Here is a 21,005-nt window from a genome sequence, read left to right as displayed (position 1 = left end):
GCCATGAAATTTTAAATCAACTTATTTTTCCTTTAAAATTATACATTTTCTCAGTTTAAACTTTTATGTTATATCATCTATGTTGTATTCTGAATAAAATATTGAAATTTGAAACCTCCACATCATTGCATTCAGTTTTTATTCACAATTTGTACAGTGTCCCAACTTTTTTGGAATTGAGTTCGTAAATGCAGGAAGGGAGCAATTCAAGTAACACAGACTCCTCCTTAGTGGAGGACAATTATTATAATCACCAGTAAGTTCAATCAAAAAATATGAAAAGTAACCTATCCTAAAGAAAAGCATTAAAAACTGCTAGATCCGATTACTTTTCTTCTCTTTTAGAGGAAAACAAACATAACCCAAGGTATTTATTCAGTACAGTGGCTAAATTAACGAAAAAAAAAGCCTCAACAAGTGTTGACATTTCCCAACACCACAGCAGTAATGACTTTATGAAATACTTTATTTCTAAAATCGATACTATTAGAGATAAAATTTCAACTATTCAGCCGTCAGCTACAGTATCACATCAGACAGTGCACTATAGACCCCATGAGGAACAGTTCCACTCATTCTCTACTATAGGAAAGGAAGAATTGTATAAACTTGTTTAATCATTTTAAACCAACAACATGTATGTTAGACCCTATACCATCTAAGCTCCTAAAAGAGGTGCTTCCAGAAGTCATAGATTCTCTTCTGACTATTATTAATTCCTCATTGCCATTAGGATATGTCCCCAAAACCTTCAAACTGGCTGTTATTAAACCTCTCATCAAAAAAACACAACTTGACCCCAAAGAACTAGTTAATTATAGACCAATCTAGAATCTCCCTTTTCTGTCCAAGATACTAGAAAAGGTGGTATCCTCACAATTATATTCCTTCTTAGAGAAAAATGGTATATGTGAGGATTTCCAGTCAGGATTTAGACCGTATCATAGTACTGAGACTGCTCTCCTTAGAGTTACAAATGATCTGCTCTTATCATCTGATCGTGGGTGTATCTCTCTATTAGTTTTATTGGATCTTAGTGCTGCGCTTGACACAATTGACCACAACATTCTTTTGCATAGACTTGAACACTTTGTTGGCATCAATGGAAGTGCATTAGCATGGTTTAAATTGTACTTATATGCCATCAGTTCGTATCAGTGAATGAAGATGTATCATATCGATCACAAGTGCAGTGTGGAGTACCTCAAGGCTCAGTACTAGGGCCGCTACTCTTCATGCTTAATATGTTACCCTTGGGAGATATCATCAGGAAACATGGTGTTAGCTTTCACTGTTATTGCTGATGATACTCAGCTCTATATTTCTTCGCGGCCCGGTGAAGCACACCAATTTGAAAAACTTATGGAATGCATAGTCGATATAAAAAATTGAATGACGAGTAATTTCTTACTGCTAAATTTTGAAAAAAAAGAGGTGTTAATTATAGGACCTGAAAACTCTGCTTGTAATAACCTAGAACACTGTCTAAGACTTGATGGTTGCTCTGTCAATTCTTCGTCATCAGTTAGGAACCTACGTGTGCTATTTGATCGCAATCTTTCCTTAGAGAGCCACATTTCTAGCATTGTAAAACTGCATTTTTCCATCTCAAAAATATATCTAAATTACGGCCTATGCTCTCAATGTCAAATACAGAAATGTTAATCCATGCATTTATGACCTCAAGGTTAGATTATTGTAATGCTATATTGGGTGGTTGTTCTGCACGCTTAGTAAACAATCTACAGCTAGTCCAAAATGCAGCAGCAAGAGTTCTTACTAGAACCAGGAAGTATGACCATATTAGCCCAATCCTGTCAACACTGCACTGGCTCCCTATCAAACATTGTATAGATTTTAAAATATTGCTTATTACTTATAAAGCCCTGAATGGTTTTGCACCTCTGTATTTGAATGAGCTCCTTTTACATTACAATCCTCTACGTCCGCTACGTTCACAAAACTTGCAATTTGATAATACCTAGAATATCAAAATCAACTGATCCTTTTCCTATTTGGCGCCTAAACTCTGGAATAACCTACCTGATATTGTTTGGGAGGCAGACACACTCTTGCAGTTTAAATCTAGATTAAAGACCCATCTCTTTAACCTGGCTTACACATAACATACTAATATGCTTTTAATATCAAAATCCGTTAAAGGATTCTTAGGCTGCATTAATGAGGTAAACCGGAACCGGAAACACTTCCCATAACACTCCATGTACTTGCTACATCATTAGAAGAATGGCATCTATGCTAATATTTGTCTGTTTCTCTCTTATTCTGAGGTCACCGTAGCCACCAGATCCAGTCTGTATCCAGATCAGAGGGTCACTGCAGTCGCCCGGATCCAGTACGTATCCAGACCAGATGGTTGATCAGCACCTAGAAAGGACCTCTACTGCCCTGAAAGACAGCGGAGACCAGGACAACTAGACGCCCCAGATACAGATCCCCTGTAAAGACCTTTTCTCAGAGGACCACCAGGACAAGACCACAGGAAACAGATGATTCTTCTGCACAATCTGACTTTTCTGCAGCCTGGAATTGAACTACTGGTTTCGTCTGGTCAGAGGAGAACTGGCCCCCCAACTGAGCCTGGTTTCTCCCAAGGTTTTTTTCTCCATTCTGTCACCGATGGAGTTACGTTTCCTTGCCGCTGTCGCCTCTGTCTTGCTTAGTTGGGGTCACTTCATCTACAGTGATATCGTTGACTTGATTGCAAATAAATGCACAGACACTATTTAACTGAACAGGGATGACATCATTGAATTCAATGATGAACTGCCTTTAACTATCATTTTGCATTATTGACACACTGTTTTCCTAATGAATGTTGTTCAGTTGCTTTGACGCAATGTATTTTGTTTAAATCGCTATATAAATAATGGTGACTTGACTTGAACAGCAGCTCTATAAACAAGTATTACACAAAACACTCATGCGCAGCTATCCATCTCTTATGTGGACTAATCACTTGTCGCTTATTTCTTGAAATGATAAACTGAAGCATCATGTTAATGTATGCACACTCCGCCTAGAAACAAGTCTGGAATTGGAAGATCGCGTCATGGGATGGACCAACTCACCTCTGACAAAACGTCAATGTCCGAAAAGATGCTGAGCTCTCGTGCGCCCACATACTACACCATCAAGCGACTGAGTCATCCAATAATTCTAAAATAATCTGTTAAACCCTATAAATCTACAGCCGAGCAAAGAAACTCTCAGAAGAAATTCAAGTGTCACTATCCGTAGCCGAGGCAACCGACTTTTGAAGCTTCTTACACAACCAGGCAAAACCTCCAAAGACATAATCCGAATGACAGATCAAGAGCCAATCAGCAATGGGACCACCTCAGGCAGAAAATAAAACCACCGCTTTCCAGCGCAAATGCAAGGAACAAACAAAATTGTTTCTATCTGTTGAAAACTGGTGCTGAATCGATCTTAAGCAGTAGAGATAAGACAAATCTCTGCTTTTGTGATCTAAGAACGAATATCTTACTTGATATTTGGGACTTAATGGAAACTCTGTTAACTCTCATCTTCAGTAACTGTATGTGTGTGTTTTCATTTATCAGTTCAATCAGGTTGATTTGAATCTTCAGATTCAATTCCCTCTTAAAATAATTAATTTATTACACATTTGTAGCAAATTCATGAACTCAAACGCGATATCAACAAGTGTTTTTAAATGTAGGACCTTTTTTTTTTCTCGCAGAAATCTTTAAGCCCTGCCAATACGTAATAAATATTTGCAATGAAAAGTTACTGTATTTCCCTAAAAAAGTCAACAATAAGCAATAGGGTTCTGGTACTCACTTGATACTGTATAGTTTTGTTCCCATTAGTGACTAAACTCATTTCCTCCACAGATCCCTTCTTTCTATATTCTTTAACTACCTTCACTTCTAGACGACTGCGTAGAATGATCGCGGCATTTCCTACAAAAAAACAAAAAACAAAACAAAACAAAAAAACAACAACAACCAAAAACAAGAAATACAGCATTAATTCTTTACATACACACTATTTACAAAACATTATCAATATACTGCATGAAAACATGAACTAAAATATTAAGACAGGCAAACAGTACTGGCATAGTATTAGGAATTAAAACAGATAAGATATTTTCATTTCATTAATTAATTTTTACATAAAGTAACATTACTCTTCCAAAATTCATTAACCTGTAAACAAGGTTAATAGCTGCAAAATGCTGATGCCTACTTTATGAAATAGCATTTGGAATGGCTTGTGTCAGATAACAAATATAAACAGAAAAATCAAATGTCCACTCACAGTGTTATGACTTACCTTCTATAACCTGGGTGACCTGAGATTGGAATGTGTCGAAGTTAAATGGTGTAAGAAAGCCCAGAGAACCCAAATGGAAGGCCATGACAGGAGGCACACTCTCCTACATCATACACAGAAATTAACATTTACACTTTTAAGGAGGATTTTTCAAATTATGGAGGGATTCTGTGTTTTTCTTTATGTGATACTTTTTTCTTTCAAAGAAAAATGTCTGAAAGATAATGTTAAAACTAGAAAGGTATATTTTTTCCCTCTATCATACAATTACACAGAACATACCTGTCTGAGTTCCATAAATATATATTTTTTCAACGTTCCAAAGTTTCTGTGCATGTAACTCAAGAATTATTGTATCTCAATATTTATTTTTAGAATCTGGTTTTTATCTGTTTATTTCTTTTGGTTTATTATTTTAAGGCTATATATGGGATTTCACCATTGACAATCCCAGATACAGTACCTAAGGATATCAATGCGACCATTGCGACCAATGCGACCATTAATATGTAAACTTCAATAATTTGGACATGGAGCCACACTGAGATGCCCATTTCTATGAGATTGAACCATAGGGGTTTAAAAAAAAAAAAAAGGAAATGTTCTTAGGAACCAGAATCTAAAAGAAAATTTGAAAAAGGAATATTCATGGCACTCTAACCAATCAGTTTCAATTCTGTTTCAGTATGGTGGAAGTGGGTGACTGCACGTGCTAAAGGTATTGTTGTTTCCCAACGAAATCTGAGATTTTTACATATAAAGCAGCTGATGGCAGGGTGATAGTAGAGGATAGTAGAGGATGAGCTTTATTGAACTTTATTGTGATCAAAATGAGAAACTGTCTCATCAATCAATCAATCAATCAATCACCTTTATTTATATAGTGCTTTAAACAAAATACATTGCGTCAAAGCACTGAACAACATTCATTTGGAAAACAATGTCTCAATAATGCAAAATGATAGTTAAAGGCAGTTCTTCATTGAATTATGTCATCTCTGTTCAGTTTAAATAGTGTCTGTGCATTTATTTGCAATCAAGTCTGAAGAATCATCTGTTTCCTGTGGTCTTTTCCTGGTGGTCCTCTGAGACAAGGTATTTACAGGGGATCTGTATCTGGGGCTCTAGTTGTCCTGGTCTCCACTGTCTTTCAGGGCAGTAGAGGTCCTTTCTAGGTGCTGATCCACCATCATGTCTGGATACGTACTGGATCCGGGTGACTGCAGTGACCCTCTGATCTGGATACAGACTGGATCTGGTGGCCACGGTGACCTCGGAACATGAGAGAAACATACCAATATTAGCTTAGATGCCATTCTTCTAATGATGTAGAAAGTACATAGGGTGTTATGTGAAGTGTTTCCGGTTCCAGTTTACCTAATTAATGCAGCCTAAAAATCCTTTAACGGATTTGGATATTAAAAGCATATTAGTATGTTATGTGTATGCCAAGTTAAAGAGATGGGTCTTTAATCTAGATTTAAACTGCAAGAGTGTGTCTGCCTCCCGAACAATGTTAGGTAGGTTATTCCAGAGTTTAGGTGCCAAATAGGAAAAGGACCTGCCGCCCGAAGTTGATTTTGATATTCTAGGTATTATCAAATTGCCTGAGTTTTGAGAACGTAGCAGACGTAGAGGAGTATAATGTAAAATAGCTCATTCAAATACTGAGGTGCTAAACCATTCAGGGCTTTATAAGTAATAAGCAATATTTTAAAATCTATACGATGTTTGATAGGGAGCCAGTGCAGCGATGACAGGACCGGGCTAATATGGTCATACTTCCTGGTTCTAGTAAGAACTCTTGCTGCTGCATTTTGGACTAGCTGTAGTTTGTTTACTAAGCGTGCAGAACAACCACCCAATAAAGCATTACAATAATCTAACCTTGAAGTCATAAATGCATGGATTAACATTTCTGCATTTGACATTGAGAGCATAGGCCGAAATTTAGATATATTTTTGAGATGGAAAAATGCAGTTTTACAAATGCTAGAAACGTGGCTTTCTAAGAAAATATTGCGATCAAATAGCACACCTAGGTTCCTAACTGATGACGAAGAATTGACAGAGCAACCATCAAGTCTTAGACAGTGTTCTAGGTTATTACAAGCAGAGTTTTTAGGTCCTATAATTAACACCTCTGTTTTTCCTGAATTTAGCAGTAAGAAATTACTCGTCATCCAATTTTTTATATCGACTATGCATTCCATTAGTTTTTCAAATTGGTGTGTTTCACCGGGCCGCGAAGAAATATAGAGCTGAGTATCATCAGCATAACAGTGAAAGCTAACACCGTGTTTCCTGATGATATTTACCAAGGGTAACATATAAAGCGTGAAGAGTAGCGGCCCTAGTACTGAGCCTTGAGGTACTCCATACTGCACTTGTGATCGATATGATACATCTTCATTCACTGCTAGGAACCGATGGCGGTCATATAAGTACGATTTAAACCATGCTAATGCACTTCCACTGATGCCAACAAAGTGTTCAAGTCTATGCAAAAGAATGCTGTGCTCAATTGTGTCAATGCAGCACTAAGATCCAATAAAACTAATAGAGAATACACCCACGATCAGATGATAAGAGCAGGTCATTTGTAACTCTAAGGAGAGCAGTCTCAGTACTATGATACGGTCTAAATCCTGACTGGAAATCCTCACATATACCATTTTTCTCTAAGAAGGTATATAATTGTGAGGATACCACCCTTTTCTAGTATCTTGGACAGAAAAGGGAGATTCGAGATTGGTCTAAAATTAATTAGTTATTTGGGGTCAAGTTGTGTTTTTTTATGAGAGGCTTAATAACAGCCAATTTGAAGGTTTTGGGGACATATCCTAATGACAATGAGGAATTAATAATAGTCAGAAGAGGACCTATGACTTCTGGAAGCACCTCTTTTAGGAGCTTAGATGGTATAGGGTCTAACATACATGTTGTTGGTTTAGATGATTTAACAAGTTTATACAATTCTTCCTCTCCTATAGTAGAGAATGAGTGGAGCTGTTCCTCAGGGGGTCTATAGTGCACTGATGTGTCTGATGTGATACTGTAGCTGACAGATGAATGGTTGCAATTTTATCTCTAATAGTATCGATTTTAGAAGTAAAGTAGTTCATAAAGTCATTACTGCTGTAGTGTTGGGAAATGTCAACACTTGTTGAGGCTTTATTTTTCGTTAATTTAGCCACTGTATTGAATAAATACCTGGGGTTATGTTTGTTTCGGATCTAGCAGTTTTTAATGGTTTTCTGTAGGATATGTTACTTTCCCACCAAGCAATACGAAATACCTCTAGTTTTGTTTTCCTCCAGCTGCGCTCCATTTTTCGGGCTGCTCTCTTTAGTGTGCGAGTATGCTCATTATACCATGGTGTCAAACTGTTTTCCTTAACCTTCCTTAAGCATAAAGGAGCAACTGTATTTAAAGTGCTAGAAAAGAGAGTGTCCATAGTTTCTGTTACATCATCAAGTTGTTCTGAGGTTTTGGATATGCTAAGGAATTTGGATACTAGGGCTGGGACAACTCTCTCTCTCTCTCTCTCTCTCTCTCTCTCTCTCTCTCTCTCTCTCCCCCTCTCTCGTGCATATTAACCAAAATCATTAGACACGATAGAAAAAGGGCGGAACGCCAAAGTTTCACGTGGAGCATTCAGAGATTTTTTTTTCTCCATGACAGGCTGCTGGCTCCCACTGTTAATTTTTATTTATTTATTCTTTTGCAAAAGCACTCTCTGTATTAGCTTAAAGCCCTCAAGTTTACATTGGTTACTGTATTCTTTCAATTGCTCTAAACAAGTATTTTGGGTGACCTTTTTATTGAATGCTAGACATCAAGTTGTTGTTATTTTCATCTGAAAGAAGAACTTTTTTTTCAGTAAGCTAGGCCCTATGTGTTCAGTAAGCTTGTTTCAGTAAGCTATGTGTTTTCAAGGCTTCAAGGTTTTATTGAATGCTATCTCTATACAAGTGCAAAGTAATGCATTCTTAGTCTTTTATTTTGTAATTTTAAGAGCAATAAACATATATTGCAATATTAAGGAATTCATGTTTTTTTCATTCAGATATGTAAATCAACATGTATAAATTGTTAGTATTCAATTAATAGGGAGATAATCGAAATCGAATCGGTCTGAAAAAATGAATCGTTAGATTAATCGATGCATAGAAAAAAATAATCGCTAGATTAATTGTTTAAAAAATAATCGTTTAACCCAGCCCTATTGGATACATCAGGAAGATAACTTATAAAGCAGTCTTTTGTGGTAGAAGTGATGGTTCTTCGATACTTGTAACAATAAGTAGAATTTACAATTTTGGCTATATGAAGTTTGCACAGAACTAAATAATGATCTGAGATATCATCACTTGGCTGAAAAATGTCAACACTATCAACATCAATTCCATGTGACAGTATTAAATCTAGAGTATGATTTTGACAATGAGTAAGTCCTGAAACATGTTGTCTAACACCAATAGAGTTCAGAATGTCTATAAATGCTGATCCCAATGCATATTTTTCATTATCGACATGGATATTAAAATCACCAACTATTAAAACTTTATCTGCAGCCAGAACTAACTCGGATGTAAAATCACCAAACTCTTAAAGTCTGTATGGTGGCCTGGTGGCCTGTATACAGTAGCCAGTACAAACATAACAGGGGATTTATCATTAACATTTGTTTCTCTGGATAATGTTATATGTAGCACCATTACTTCAAACGAGTTATACTTGAAGCCTGCCCTCTGAGAAATCCTGAAAATGTTGTTATAAATTGAAGCAACTCCTCCCCCTTTGCCTTTTAGACGTGGCTCGTGTTTATAACAGTAATCTTGGGGGTGGACTCATTTAAAATAATGTAATCATCTGGTTTTAGCCAGGTTTCTGTCAAACAGAGCATATCTAGATTATGATCAGTTATCATATTATTTACAAAAAGTGTTTTCGTAGAAATGGATCTGATATTCAATAAGCCAAGCTTTATTATTTGTTTATCCATATTGCATTTGTTTTTTATTTGTTGAACCTCAATTAAATTGTTAATTTTAACTTGGTTTGGACGTTTTTTGTATTTTCTAGTTTGGGGAACAGACACAGTCTCTATAGTGTGATATCTAGGTGAAAGAGTCTCTATGTGCTGAGAATTAGCTGACCTCTGTGACTGGAGGCAGCTAGCAGACGGTCGGTTTAGCCAGTCTGTCTGCTTCCTGACCTGGGCCCCAGTTAGTCAAGTATGAACTCTAAGACTATTTGCCATATTTCTAGAGAGAAGAGCAGCTCCACCCCGGGAGGGATGTAGACCATCTCTTTTAAACAGGTCAGGTCTGCCCCAAAAGCTCGACCAATTGTCTATAAAACCTATTTTATGCTGTGGGCACCACTTAGACATCCAGGCATTGACTGATGACAATCTGCTATGCATCCCATCACCACGGTAAGCAGGGAGGAGACCAGAGCATATTACAGTGTCTGACATCGTGCTTGCAAGTTCACACACCTCTTTAAAGTTATTTTTAGTGATCTCCGACTGGCGAAGTCGAACATCATTAGCGCTGGCATGAATAACAATATTACTGTATTTACGTTTAGCATTTGCCAGCACTTTTAAATTTGCCAAGATGTCAGGCGCTTTGACTATGGTGGCTGGTGTCTCTATATTCACGTTCCGTACAATAGAATCACCAATAACTAGAGCACTTTCATCAGGTTTCTCAGTGGGTGCATCACTGAGTGGGGAGAACCTGTTTAATGTTTTGGTCGGAACAGAAGAGCGGTGTTTTGACCCACGACTACGCTGCCTCACCGTCACCCAGTTGCCCTGCTGCAGGGGCTCTGTGTCAGGAACCAAACATTGTACAGGAATCCCTGCGCTAGACACATCCAAAGCCGTATCTAGAGCCATAACATTCTTACTGTCCTCAATTAAAGTTTGGATGCGTGTCTCTAATTCGGAAATCGTCTCTGTCAGCCTAACTATTTCCCTGCATTTATCACATGTGAATCCCTCATCAGCGACAGAGATAGATAAACAGTACATGTGGCAAGAGGTGCAAATAACAATAGCAGGCGAAGCCATTACTCACCGAGCTTGATGAAATATTCTTACTGCGGTTGTTTGATGAACTCGTGAAAAAACTGTATCTGCTGCTCTGCAACTGAGATGAAGTGAAGTGGAGGAAAGTTTGGTGAACAAGCTTTTAGTCAACTTGACAGGACCTATATCTGGCGCTCTGAAGTGACGGTAAAAAGGTGAGGTAAAAATCCGGTCTCATGATGAAATTATTTTTCTAGTTTCATACAACTTCCCGATTGAGTGGATTGGGGAGTCTAAGCAACTTTAGTTTGAAACATGCACAACTACGATACACATAGCAAAATATATCTAACAATATGATCATACGAAGTAAAACTGGTTCTGTGATTACCGCTAAGGAGATAATGAACACGATATTGCGTAGCTTGTCAGTGATCTATAGCTCTATCACTGTCAAGTTTTTGTATCACACTACCTGGGTGAACTTCCAGTTGTCGTATTTGGTAACATGGATGCCTCAGCCAGCACTACTCAGTTGAATGAAACAGCTGAGCCGAGAAGTTTTGAGTCTGCGAATGGCTCTGGAAGCTAAGACAAGCTCGAATGAGTGAATGGGTGTGGCTACAGCATTCATTTATTGCGGAGTGACAGCTATGGAGAAGCTCCAAGGATCCCCTGGCCGGGTACATGGGATTGGTGCTGGGTCAGCATTTCAGGAGAGAGAGCTACAGGATCCGGCTGCATCTGCTCACCAGTTACAAATACAAGTTCCCTGCCCTCTCCCACAGTCACCAGCATGGAGTACCGTTCTGAAGAAAGGAGTGTGCAAGCCCCATAAGCCTCCAAATGCAGCCGGGCAGCCTAAAAGCAGTGTCATGCAGACTCGAATGAGACTTGAAATGAGAGCAGTGGAGGATAAAGGGAATAATTGGCACTGAGAGTAACCACTGACTTGTTGCTGTAAAAAGTTTGATCAGCTAATTAAGGCCGTTAGACTGAATGTTGACTAGGCTATACAGGAATTGAGTTTAGTAACATTGGAAAAAAATGTCATCATTCTGAACATCTATACACATTATGAGAGTTCTCTGAATGAAGATGAATATCTCAGTAGGTTGGCTTCTCTCGTCTTTTATTCAGGATAATGCTTCAACATGTTTTTTATTTTATTATTTTTATTGTGAGTGTTACGTTCCCACTTTTTAACTAGTCTAGGGGAATGGAGGAATACGTAACAAAGAAAAGGAAAATCCACATGGAGCCTCTCGTCCCAGTCCCAGCTCTGAAGAACACTGCCAACCACCAAAGGATCCACTATAATTTGATTTATTATACTTTAATACATGCAGGAGTAGCAAGAACAAAGAAAACAGGCTTCAGGAGGGGGCATAGCCAAAATAACAAACAAAACAGCAGCTTACTCCATTTTGAAACTAACTTACCTAGCACAGGGAAAAATAAATAACAAAAAGACAATATACTTCCTTAACTACCTAACTGGTCCAAAGAACAGGAGAAAAGGAGTTAAAAGAAATGGGCACCCTCCTCCCTACAAGTTATAAAGTAGACAACTTAAATATTGAAGACAGGACTACAGAAGTATTAGCAATATTGAGTGGAGTTCAACAGTCTAGGTGGGAGCAGCAAGCAACAGTACGCAAACTGAAACTCTAGCACAAAATTGGCATTAGGCATCAACTAACAACAGTACCAAAACCACAACACTAGTCTGGGGCTGCAGAGAGGGTCCATGCAGGGAGAGGGAGATGGCTCAATCTTTCTCCTTTCCTCTCTCTTCCAACTGTGCTTTCTCTGTGCTTTTATAGCTGGTTCCTCTCTCTGGAGGAGCCAGTGAATGAGTTGATTGGTCATCACGAGTATCAGGTGTCAGTAATCAGCTCCTATCAGCACAGCACAGGAGAGAAAAGATGACAGAACAAACAAAAGCTCTTGACTGACCCCAGAACAGTACAACCTACGTCACAGGACGTAACACCCCCATCACCAAGTTTATAACCCATGGCTTATAAACAGTTAATACTTTACATGTACAGTACACTTCAGTCTCCATCACAGGCTCTGGAAAGCGCATCTGCCACCACATTCTCAGAGCCTTTCTTGTGTTTGATGTCCAAGTTGTATTCTTGCAGATACAGTGACCACCGCATCAAACACTGATTCCAATTGCACATGCGAGACAGGAAGACAAGGGGGTTATGGTCAGTGTAAACAACAAGAGGGGTACAACTACCTCCAACATAGACTTCAAAATGCCGAAGTGCCATTACTAGTGCCAGAGCTTCCTTCTCGATGGTACTATAGTTTTGTTGAGACTTTGAAAACTTCTTGGAAAAATAACAGACAGGATGCTCAATTCCTGCCCTGTCTTCTTGCAACAAAACTGCACCAGCTCCTACAGCACTTGCATCAACATGTAGCTTGAAAGGTGAAGAGAAGTTAGGAGCAGATAAAATGGGACCATAACACAGAAGGTCTTTGGCAGCAAGAAATGCATGGTCACAATCAGAACTCCACACAAAGTTCTTTGAAGTGCTAAGCATATCAGTGAGGGGTGACATAATCGTTGCAAAGTTCTTACAAAATCCCCTATAGTACCCTGCCATTCCTAAAAATCTGTGTAACTGACGCTTGGTACTGGGTGTAGGGAACTCAATGATGGCAGACACTTTTGCTTCAATAGGCTTGACATAACCCTGACCAACCTTTTTACCAAGGTAAGTTACAACACCTTTAGCAAACTCACACTTGGCCAAATTAAGGGTTAACCGAGCATCACTTAACCTTGTAAACAGTTTCTCCAAACTGCAGACGTGATCCTCCCACTCATCTGCATAGACTACAATGTCATCTAAGTAAGCTTCACAACTGGGCAGGCCTAGCAAAATTTTTTGCATTAGACGTTGAAATGTGGCAGGTCCGTTTCGCATCCCAAAAGCCATACAGTTATACTGTAAAAAATCATCAGGTGTTACAAATGCAGAGATCTCACATGCACGTGCAGTTAGTGGAACCTGCCAATAACCTTTTAACAGGTCTAACTTGGAAACAAACTTCGATGCACCAACTCTGTCCACGCAGTCTTCCATCCGTGGTAAGGGAAAGGAGTCAGGTTTTGTCACACTGTTTACTTTTCTATAATCCGTACAAAAGCGAAAGGTGTTGTCAGACTTTGGGACCAGTAGGCATGGAGAACTCCAGGGACTTTGACTGGATACAGCCAGCCCATTTGAAAGTAGATAATCTACCTCTGATTTCATAATCGCTCGCTTTGCCGGATTCACTCTGTATGGATGTTGCTTGATTGGAAGAGAACTCCCTACATTAATGTCATGACACAACATACTGGTTCTACCAGGCACGTCAGCAAACAGGGCAGGATGTTTCCACAACAACATTTTAACATCCTTACGCTGGTCTTCAGGTAAATAAGATAAATAAGAGTCCAAACTACTTAATATAGCTGAATTATACAACTCAACACCAGGTGAATAATGTTCAGCTACCAATTCCTCAACATCAGGACTGCAAACAGGAGCTACTGTAACACTGGGTTTCAGTGTAGGTGAGGGAAGAGAGGTCCCAAAAGAGTTACGAGCAATGTAACGCTTTAGCAAGTTAATATGACACACTCTCTTCTTACGACAACGATCGGGAGTATTTACAACATAGTCTGTGTCACTTAGTTTTTGTTCAATGACATACGGACCAGAAAACTTTGCATCAAAAACTGAGCCAGGAACAGGAAGTAATACCAGAACAGAGTCACCTGGTTGAAAACTGCGTTGTACTGTTTTCTTGTCAAAGTGACTTTTCATTCTAGAATGTGCTGTGGCTAGGTGGACTTTGGCTACTTCGCAAGTCTTTTGTAAGCGTTCGCGGAAAGATGCGACAGTCTAAAATTGGGACAGCAGGGCTACTCTTACTAGTGAACTGTTCTTTTAACAACTTCAAAGGCCCACGAACGGTATGAGCAAACACAAGCTCATGAGGACTAAATCCCAAGGACTCCTGAACCGACTCCCTCACTGCGAACATAAGTAGCGGTAAGCCATCCATCCAGTCTCTTCCAGTCTCGACACAGTAAGTGCGGATCATGGACTTCATGGTTTGATGAAAACGCTCTATCCCCCCCTGTGACTCCGGGTGATAGGCGCTAGACAGTTGGTGTGCTATACCCAACTCTTTCAACATCTGCTCAAAAACTTTTGAGGTGAAGTTCGTCCCCTGATCAGTTTGAATTAGTCTGGGTAGACCAAATGTTGTACAAAACTTTACAATCTCCTTCAACACTACGGGTGCCTTTAATGAACGCAACGGTACAGCCTCAGGGTAACGAGTAGCAGTACACATCATTGTTAAAATGTACTGATGCCCATGTTTAGACTTTGGAAGAGGCCCTACACAATCAATCAACAACTTTTCAAATGGCTCACCAATAACAGGAATTGGATTAAGGGGAGCTTTTGGGACAGTCTGATTTGGTTTGCCTGCACGCTGGCAGACATTACAGGAGCGACAAAAATTAGACACAGCAGATTTTACTCCAGGCCAGTAGAAGTACTTTGTAATGCGCTGAAATGTTTTGTTGACACCAAGATGCCCCGCAAGAACATTTTTGTGTGCCAACTTCAAAACCTGAGAACGGTAACTGGCAGGCAGAACAACCTGATATATGGTCAACCAATCTTTTTGCTCTGACGACCTTGGTTCCCATTTGCGCATTAGGACTCCATCATCCCAAAAGTAGCCTACCCTTGCTGTTACAAGATTGCAATGATCTACCGCTAAACTAATACATTTTGCAAGTGTAGGATCCGACTTCTGCACAGCAGCAAGATGTTCCTTACCCACGATGGAAGGAAGTTCAGCAGAAGACAGAAGGTCATGCTCAGACACCATTTCCAATGGAACAGACAACTTGCACTCTACTGACTCGGGTTGCTCAGCCATGAAAGAATCTGAAAGATCAACCATATCTTGAAACTTTCGTGACTGAGACTGAGTGACCGCACATGCTGGAAACACAAGAGGAAATTTCTCAGCAAGATCCGACGAAGCACACTCAGTTGGCTCACTTACAACAACTGGCCTGGGAAAGACATTACCACCTGCAAGATCATTTCCCAGGATAAAGCTGACGTTGTCTACGGGTAGTTTCTTACACACACCCAGTTGAAAATTACCTGTAGCCAGGTCAGACTTTACATTAACAGCATGCAATGGAACACTAATACACCCCATTTCAATTCCACGTACCAAAATATTTGCGCCGGTATACGAAGTGTCAGAGAAAGGCAGCACATCCTCTAAAATGAAGGACTGGGCTGATCCCGTATCTCTCAAAATTTGCACGCACTTAACACTAGGGCTGCCAGCTAAAGACACATAGCCTGGCCGAAGAAACGGTCCAAAAGATGAGGTATCCGTGGTACACAAATCAGGAGCAGATTGTATTAATGCTACATGCCTAGGTTTTTCAGTTGCTTTTTTTTTCTCTTTCCAAGCTCGACAATCATTGATCAAATGGCCAGGATTAAGACAATAAAAGCAAACTCTCCTTTCAGCTGTATTTCTTGCAACGGTTTTAGTTCTGCCACTGATTTTATGACCTTCTCCGCGAGTTACATCTTGAGCTACAGACTCTGCAGATAAAACTGTTTTCGTCTGACGACCACAATAAAAAAAACGTCCGATGTGTAAGTGTGAATTCATCCGCAAGTACTGCCGCATCCGAAAGCTTCGTCACTTTTTGTTCATTTAAATGAACCACATCACTTTCCGGCACGCATGTTTTAAAGTCTTCCAATAAGACCAATTCTTGTAACTCTTCGAAAGTGGTAATTTTGTTTGCAAAACACCACTTCTCAAAGAGGGTCTTTTTTTCCCTAGCAAATTCGACGTAAGTTTGTTTGGCTTGCTTTGAACATGCTCTAAATTTCTGCCGATATGCCTCAGGCACCAATTCATATGCTCTCAAAACAGCTGCTTTCACAGTGTCAAAGTCCAATGACGCCTCAATTGGCAAAGCCGCACACACCTCTTGTGCTTTGCCAACGAGGTTACACTGAAGCAGCAAAGCCCACATATCCTTTGGCCAACTCAATTTAGTCGCGACACGCTCAAAGGCAATAAAGTAAGAGTCTACCTCTGTCTCACGAAAGGGTGGCACTAACTTGACATATTTACCAATATCTAGATCAGCTTTAGAAGTTAAAGAATCAGGATAGGAACGTGGTTTAGGAACCGGCCGATCATATAAAGATCGTGTCTCAAGCTCACGCAGTTTAATATCACGATCTGCTTTAATTTCAAGAGCTCTCAAACGAAGGCGTTGAGTCTCATACTCTTGCTTTTTTAGTTCTTATTCAAGCTCTTTTAACCGCAGTGTGATTTTAGGATCTAGAGAAGATACTTTCTCACTACGACTGACTGAACCTGAAATATCAGACACCGCTTCCATATCAGTTACAGCTTCTATCCCCTGCTCTACAGTTCTCTCTGTGAAAGTACCCACCTCTACCAATTTACGATATAACTCATCCTTTACCACACCTTTCTTTGCACTTCTAGAAGTTAGTGTTATGTTGTAAAAGTCAGCTAGCTCTAACAGATCTTTTTTTCTACACCGATTAAACTCCTCTATTGACAGAGACAGTGAGAACTTTACTAAATCAAATTCCATTTCTTTTTTCCTCAAAAACACAACAGAACTTCCTCACCCATCAAAGTTCGAAGCAGCCAAACAAAACTTACCCAATTCCTAGAAGATTCACAAGAGTTGTAACTCGAACATGCATAGGACGAGCCCCCAATTGTTACGTTCCCACTTTTTAACTAGTCTAGGGGAATGGAGGAATACGTAACAAAGAAAAGGAAAATCCACATGGAGCCTCTCGTCCCAGTCCCAGCTCTGAAGAACACTGCCAACCACCAAAGGATCCACTATAATTCGATTTATTATACTTTTTTAATACATGCAGGAGTAGCAAGAACAAAGAAAACAGGCTTCAGGAGGGGGCATAGCCAAAATAACAAACAAAACAGCAGCTTACTCCATTTTGAAACTAACTTACCTAGCACAGGGAAAAATAAATAACAAAAAGACAATATACTTCCTTAACTACCTAACTGGTCCAAAGAACAGGAGAAAAGGAGTTAAAAGAAATGGGCACCCTCCTCCCTACAAGTTATAAAGTAGACAACTTAAATATTGAAGACAGGACTACAGAAGTATTAGCAATATTGAGTGGAGTTCAACAGTCTAGGTGGGAGCAGCAAGCAACAGTACACAAACTGAAACTCTAGCACAAAATTGGCATTAGGCATCAACTAACAACAGTACCAAAACCACAACACTAGTCTGGGGCTGCAGAGAGGGTCCATGCAGGGAGAGGGAGATGGCTCAATCTTTCTCCTTTCCTCTCTCTTCCAACTGTGCTTTCTCTGTGCTTTTATAGCTGGTTCCTCTCTCTGGAGGAGCCAGTGAATGAGTTGATTGGTCATCACGAGTATCAGGTGTCAGTAATCAGCTCCTATCAGCACAGCACAGGAGAGAAAAGATGACAGAACAAACAAAAGCTCTTGACTGACCCCAGAACAGTACAACCTACGTCACAGGACGTAACATGAGTGATACGAATGTAGATGTGTCTGATGGTAACTCCTTATTTGCCAATCATTTATTGCAGTTTTGTTCTGATAATGGTTTGATTCTGTCCAGTAAAGAATTTTTACCTGTTGATAGTTACACTTATATCAGTGAGGTGTGGCACACAACCTTTTGGTTAGATCACTGCATCTCTATAATGATCACTGCACATGACTCTTTAGAGACCATAAGGATTAATTATGAATTTGCCACTACTTATCATGTGTCTCTTTCTATATCTACATATCTGGGTAATTTACCTACTCTTTTGTTTGTGAGTAACGACAAGTGTATAGAGAAAATAGACTGTCTGAGGAGGATCTTGGAGTATACGGCGTTCAGCCTGACACTTTGTTGAGCAAAACTGATTTACCAAAAGCTAGATAACTGTTATAACCCGTAACACTGCATTGAGTTACGTTCCTTGTATAATAGCATTGTGGTGTCCCTCCTTGCTTCAAGCAGGTCTTTGTACTTAACCAAGGTGAATAAAGTTAGGCCAGGTTGGAATGATTACATTGAAGAGCTTCATGCTCTCAGGTAGACATAAATATATCTGCTTATATGAATATAAGAACCTATCGCTTTTTTCGTTTCTCCTCCCCTCTCTCTCGCTACTCTCTCTCTCTTCAGTTTTTCACAAGTTCATCAAACAACTGTGGTAAGAATATTTCATAAAGCACGGTGAGTAATGGGCTACTACTACTACTACTACTAATGGCTTCTCCTGCTATTGTTATTTGCACCTCTTGCCACATGTACAGTTTATCTATCTCTGTCGGTGATGAGGGATTCACATGTGATAAATGCAGGGAAATAGTTAGGCTGAAAGAGAAGATTTCAGAATTAGAGAGATGCATCCTAACTTTAACTGAGGACAGTAAGAATGTTATGGCTCTAGATACGGCTTTGGATGCGTCTAGCTCAGGGAGTCCTGTACATTATTTGGTTCCGGCAACAGAGCCCCTGCAGCAGGGCAACTGGGTGACGGTGAGTTGAAATGGTCTTTATCCCTCCTGGGGTGGTGCCGCTCTTCTCTCTAGAAATATGGCACATAGTCTTAGAGTTTATACTTGACTAACTGGAGTCCAGGTCAGGAAGCAGACAGACTGGCTAAATTACCGTCTGCTAGCCGCCTCACATCACGGAAGACAGTTAATTCTCAGCATATAGAGACACTTTCACCTAGATATCACACTACAGAGAGTGTCTGTTCCGTGAACTAGAAAATACAAAAAATGTTCAAACCAATTTAAGAGTAACAATTTAATTCAGGTTCAACAAATAAAAAACAGATGCCATACGGATAAACAAATGATCAAGCTTGGCTTAATGAATATCAGGTCCCTTTCTACGAAAGCACTTTTTGTAAATAATATGATCACTGATCATAATCTAGATGTGCTCTGTTCGATATAAACCTGGCTAAAACCTGATGATTATAATATTTTAAATAGGTCCAGCCTCCAAGATTATAATCATAATCTGTTATAATCATGATACACGTCAGGCAAAAGGGGGAGGTGTTGCTTCAATTTATAACAATGTTTTCAGGATTTCTCAGAGGGCAGGCTTCATGTTCATGTAACTAATTTGAAGTAATGGTGCTTCATATAATATTATCCAGAGAAACAAATGTTATTGATAAATCCCCTGTTATGTTTGTACTGGCTACTGTATACAGGCACCAAAATAAATAATACAGACTTTATTAAAGAGTTTGCTGATTTAGTGCTGGCTGCAGATAAAGTTTTAATAGTTGGTGATTTTAATATCCATGTTGATAATGAAAAAGATACATTGGGATCAGCATTTACAGACATTACAGACATAAACTCTACTGGGGTTAGACAACACATCTCAGGACCTACTCATTGTCAAAATCATACTCTAGATTTAATACTGTCACATGGAATTGATGTTGATGGTGTTGAAATTATGCAGCCAAGTGATGATATTGTAAATTCTACTTCTTGTTACAAGTATGGTAGAACCATCACTTCTACCACAAAAGACTGCTTTGTAAGTTATCTTCCTGATGTATCCCAATTCCTTAGCATACCCAAAACCTCAGAACAACTTGGAGCGCAGCTGGAGGAAAAAACAAGAGGTATTCCAAGCAATACTTGGCGGGAAAGTAACCTATCCTACAGAAAAGCATTAAAGACTGATTACTTTTCTTAAAGATCTAATTACTTTTCTTCTCTGTTAGAAGAAAACAAACATAACCCCAGGAATTTATTCAATACAGTGGCTAAATTAAAGAAAAATAAAGCATCAGCAAGTGTTGACATTTCCCAACATCACAACAGTAATAACTTTACTTCTAAAATTGATACTATTAGGGATAAAATTTTAACCATTCAGCCATCAGTTACAGTATTGCATCAGACAGAGCACTATAGATCGCCAGTTCCACTCATTCTCTACTATAGGAGAGGAAGAATTGTACAAACTTGTAAAATCGTCTAAACTAACAACATGTATGTTAGACCCTATTCCATCTAAGCTCCTAAAAGAGGTGCTTTCAGAAGTCATAGATGCTCTTCTGACTATCATATGACTGCCATCAATTCATAGCAGTGAATCACAAGTTCAGTATGGAGTACCTTAAGGCTCAGTAATAGGGCCGTTACTCTTCCCGCTTTACATGTTACCCTTGGGAGATATCATCAGGAAACATGGTGTTAGCTTTCACTGTTATGCTGATGATACTCAGCTCTTTATTTCTTTGTGGCCCGGTGAAACATACCAATTTGAAAAACTGATGGAATGCATAGTCGATATAAAAAACTAGATGCCGAGTAATTTCTTACTGCTAAATTCTAAAAAAACAGAGTTTTTTTTTTATTATAGGACCTAAAAACTCTGCATGCAATAACCTAGAACACGGTCTAAGACTTGCTGTGTCAATTCTGGCTGCTCTGTCAATTCTTCGTCCTCAGTTAGGAAACTAGGTATGCTATT

The 21,005-nt window shown here is 39.3% G+C and overlaps 1 protein-coding gene across 2 annotated transcripts in view; it reads right to left on the bottom strand.

Annotated features, from left to right (window-relative positions):
• The window catches only part of nadka (NAD kinase a), a 222,193-nt gene that overhangs the window by 65,151 nt on the left and 136,037 nt on the right, over window positions 1-21,005 (bottom strand). For both annotated transcript variants that reach the window (XM_052562924.1, XM_052562925.1), the window contains exons 7-8: window positions 4,327-4,429; window positions 3,829-3,950 (exon numbers count right to left, since the gene is read on the bottom strand). In XM_052562924.1, the coding sequence (XP_052418884.1) occupies window positions 3,829-3,950; window positions 4,327-4,429 (225 nt within the window). The remainder of the gene's footprint in view (window positions 1-3,828; window positions 3,951-4,326; window positions 4,430-21,005) is intronic.

The sequence above is a fragment of the Carassius gibelio genome, chromosome B8 (genome assembly GCF_023724105.1).
Source record: "Carassius gibelio isolate Cgi1373 ecotype wild population from Czech Republic chromosome B8, carGib1.2-hapl.c, whole genome shotgun sequence".
NCBI classification, from domain to species: domain Eukaryota; kingdom Metazoa; phylum Chordata; class Actinopteri; order Cypriniformes; family Cyprinidae; genus Carassius; species Carassius gibelio.
This window is presented reverse-complemented; position numbering and strand designations above follow the sequence as displayed.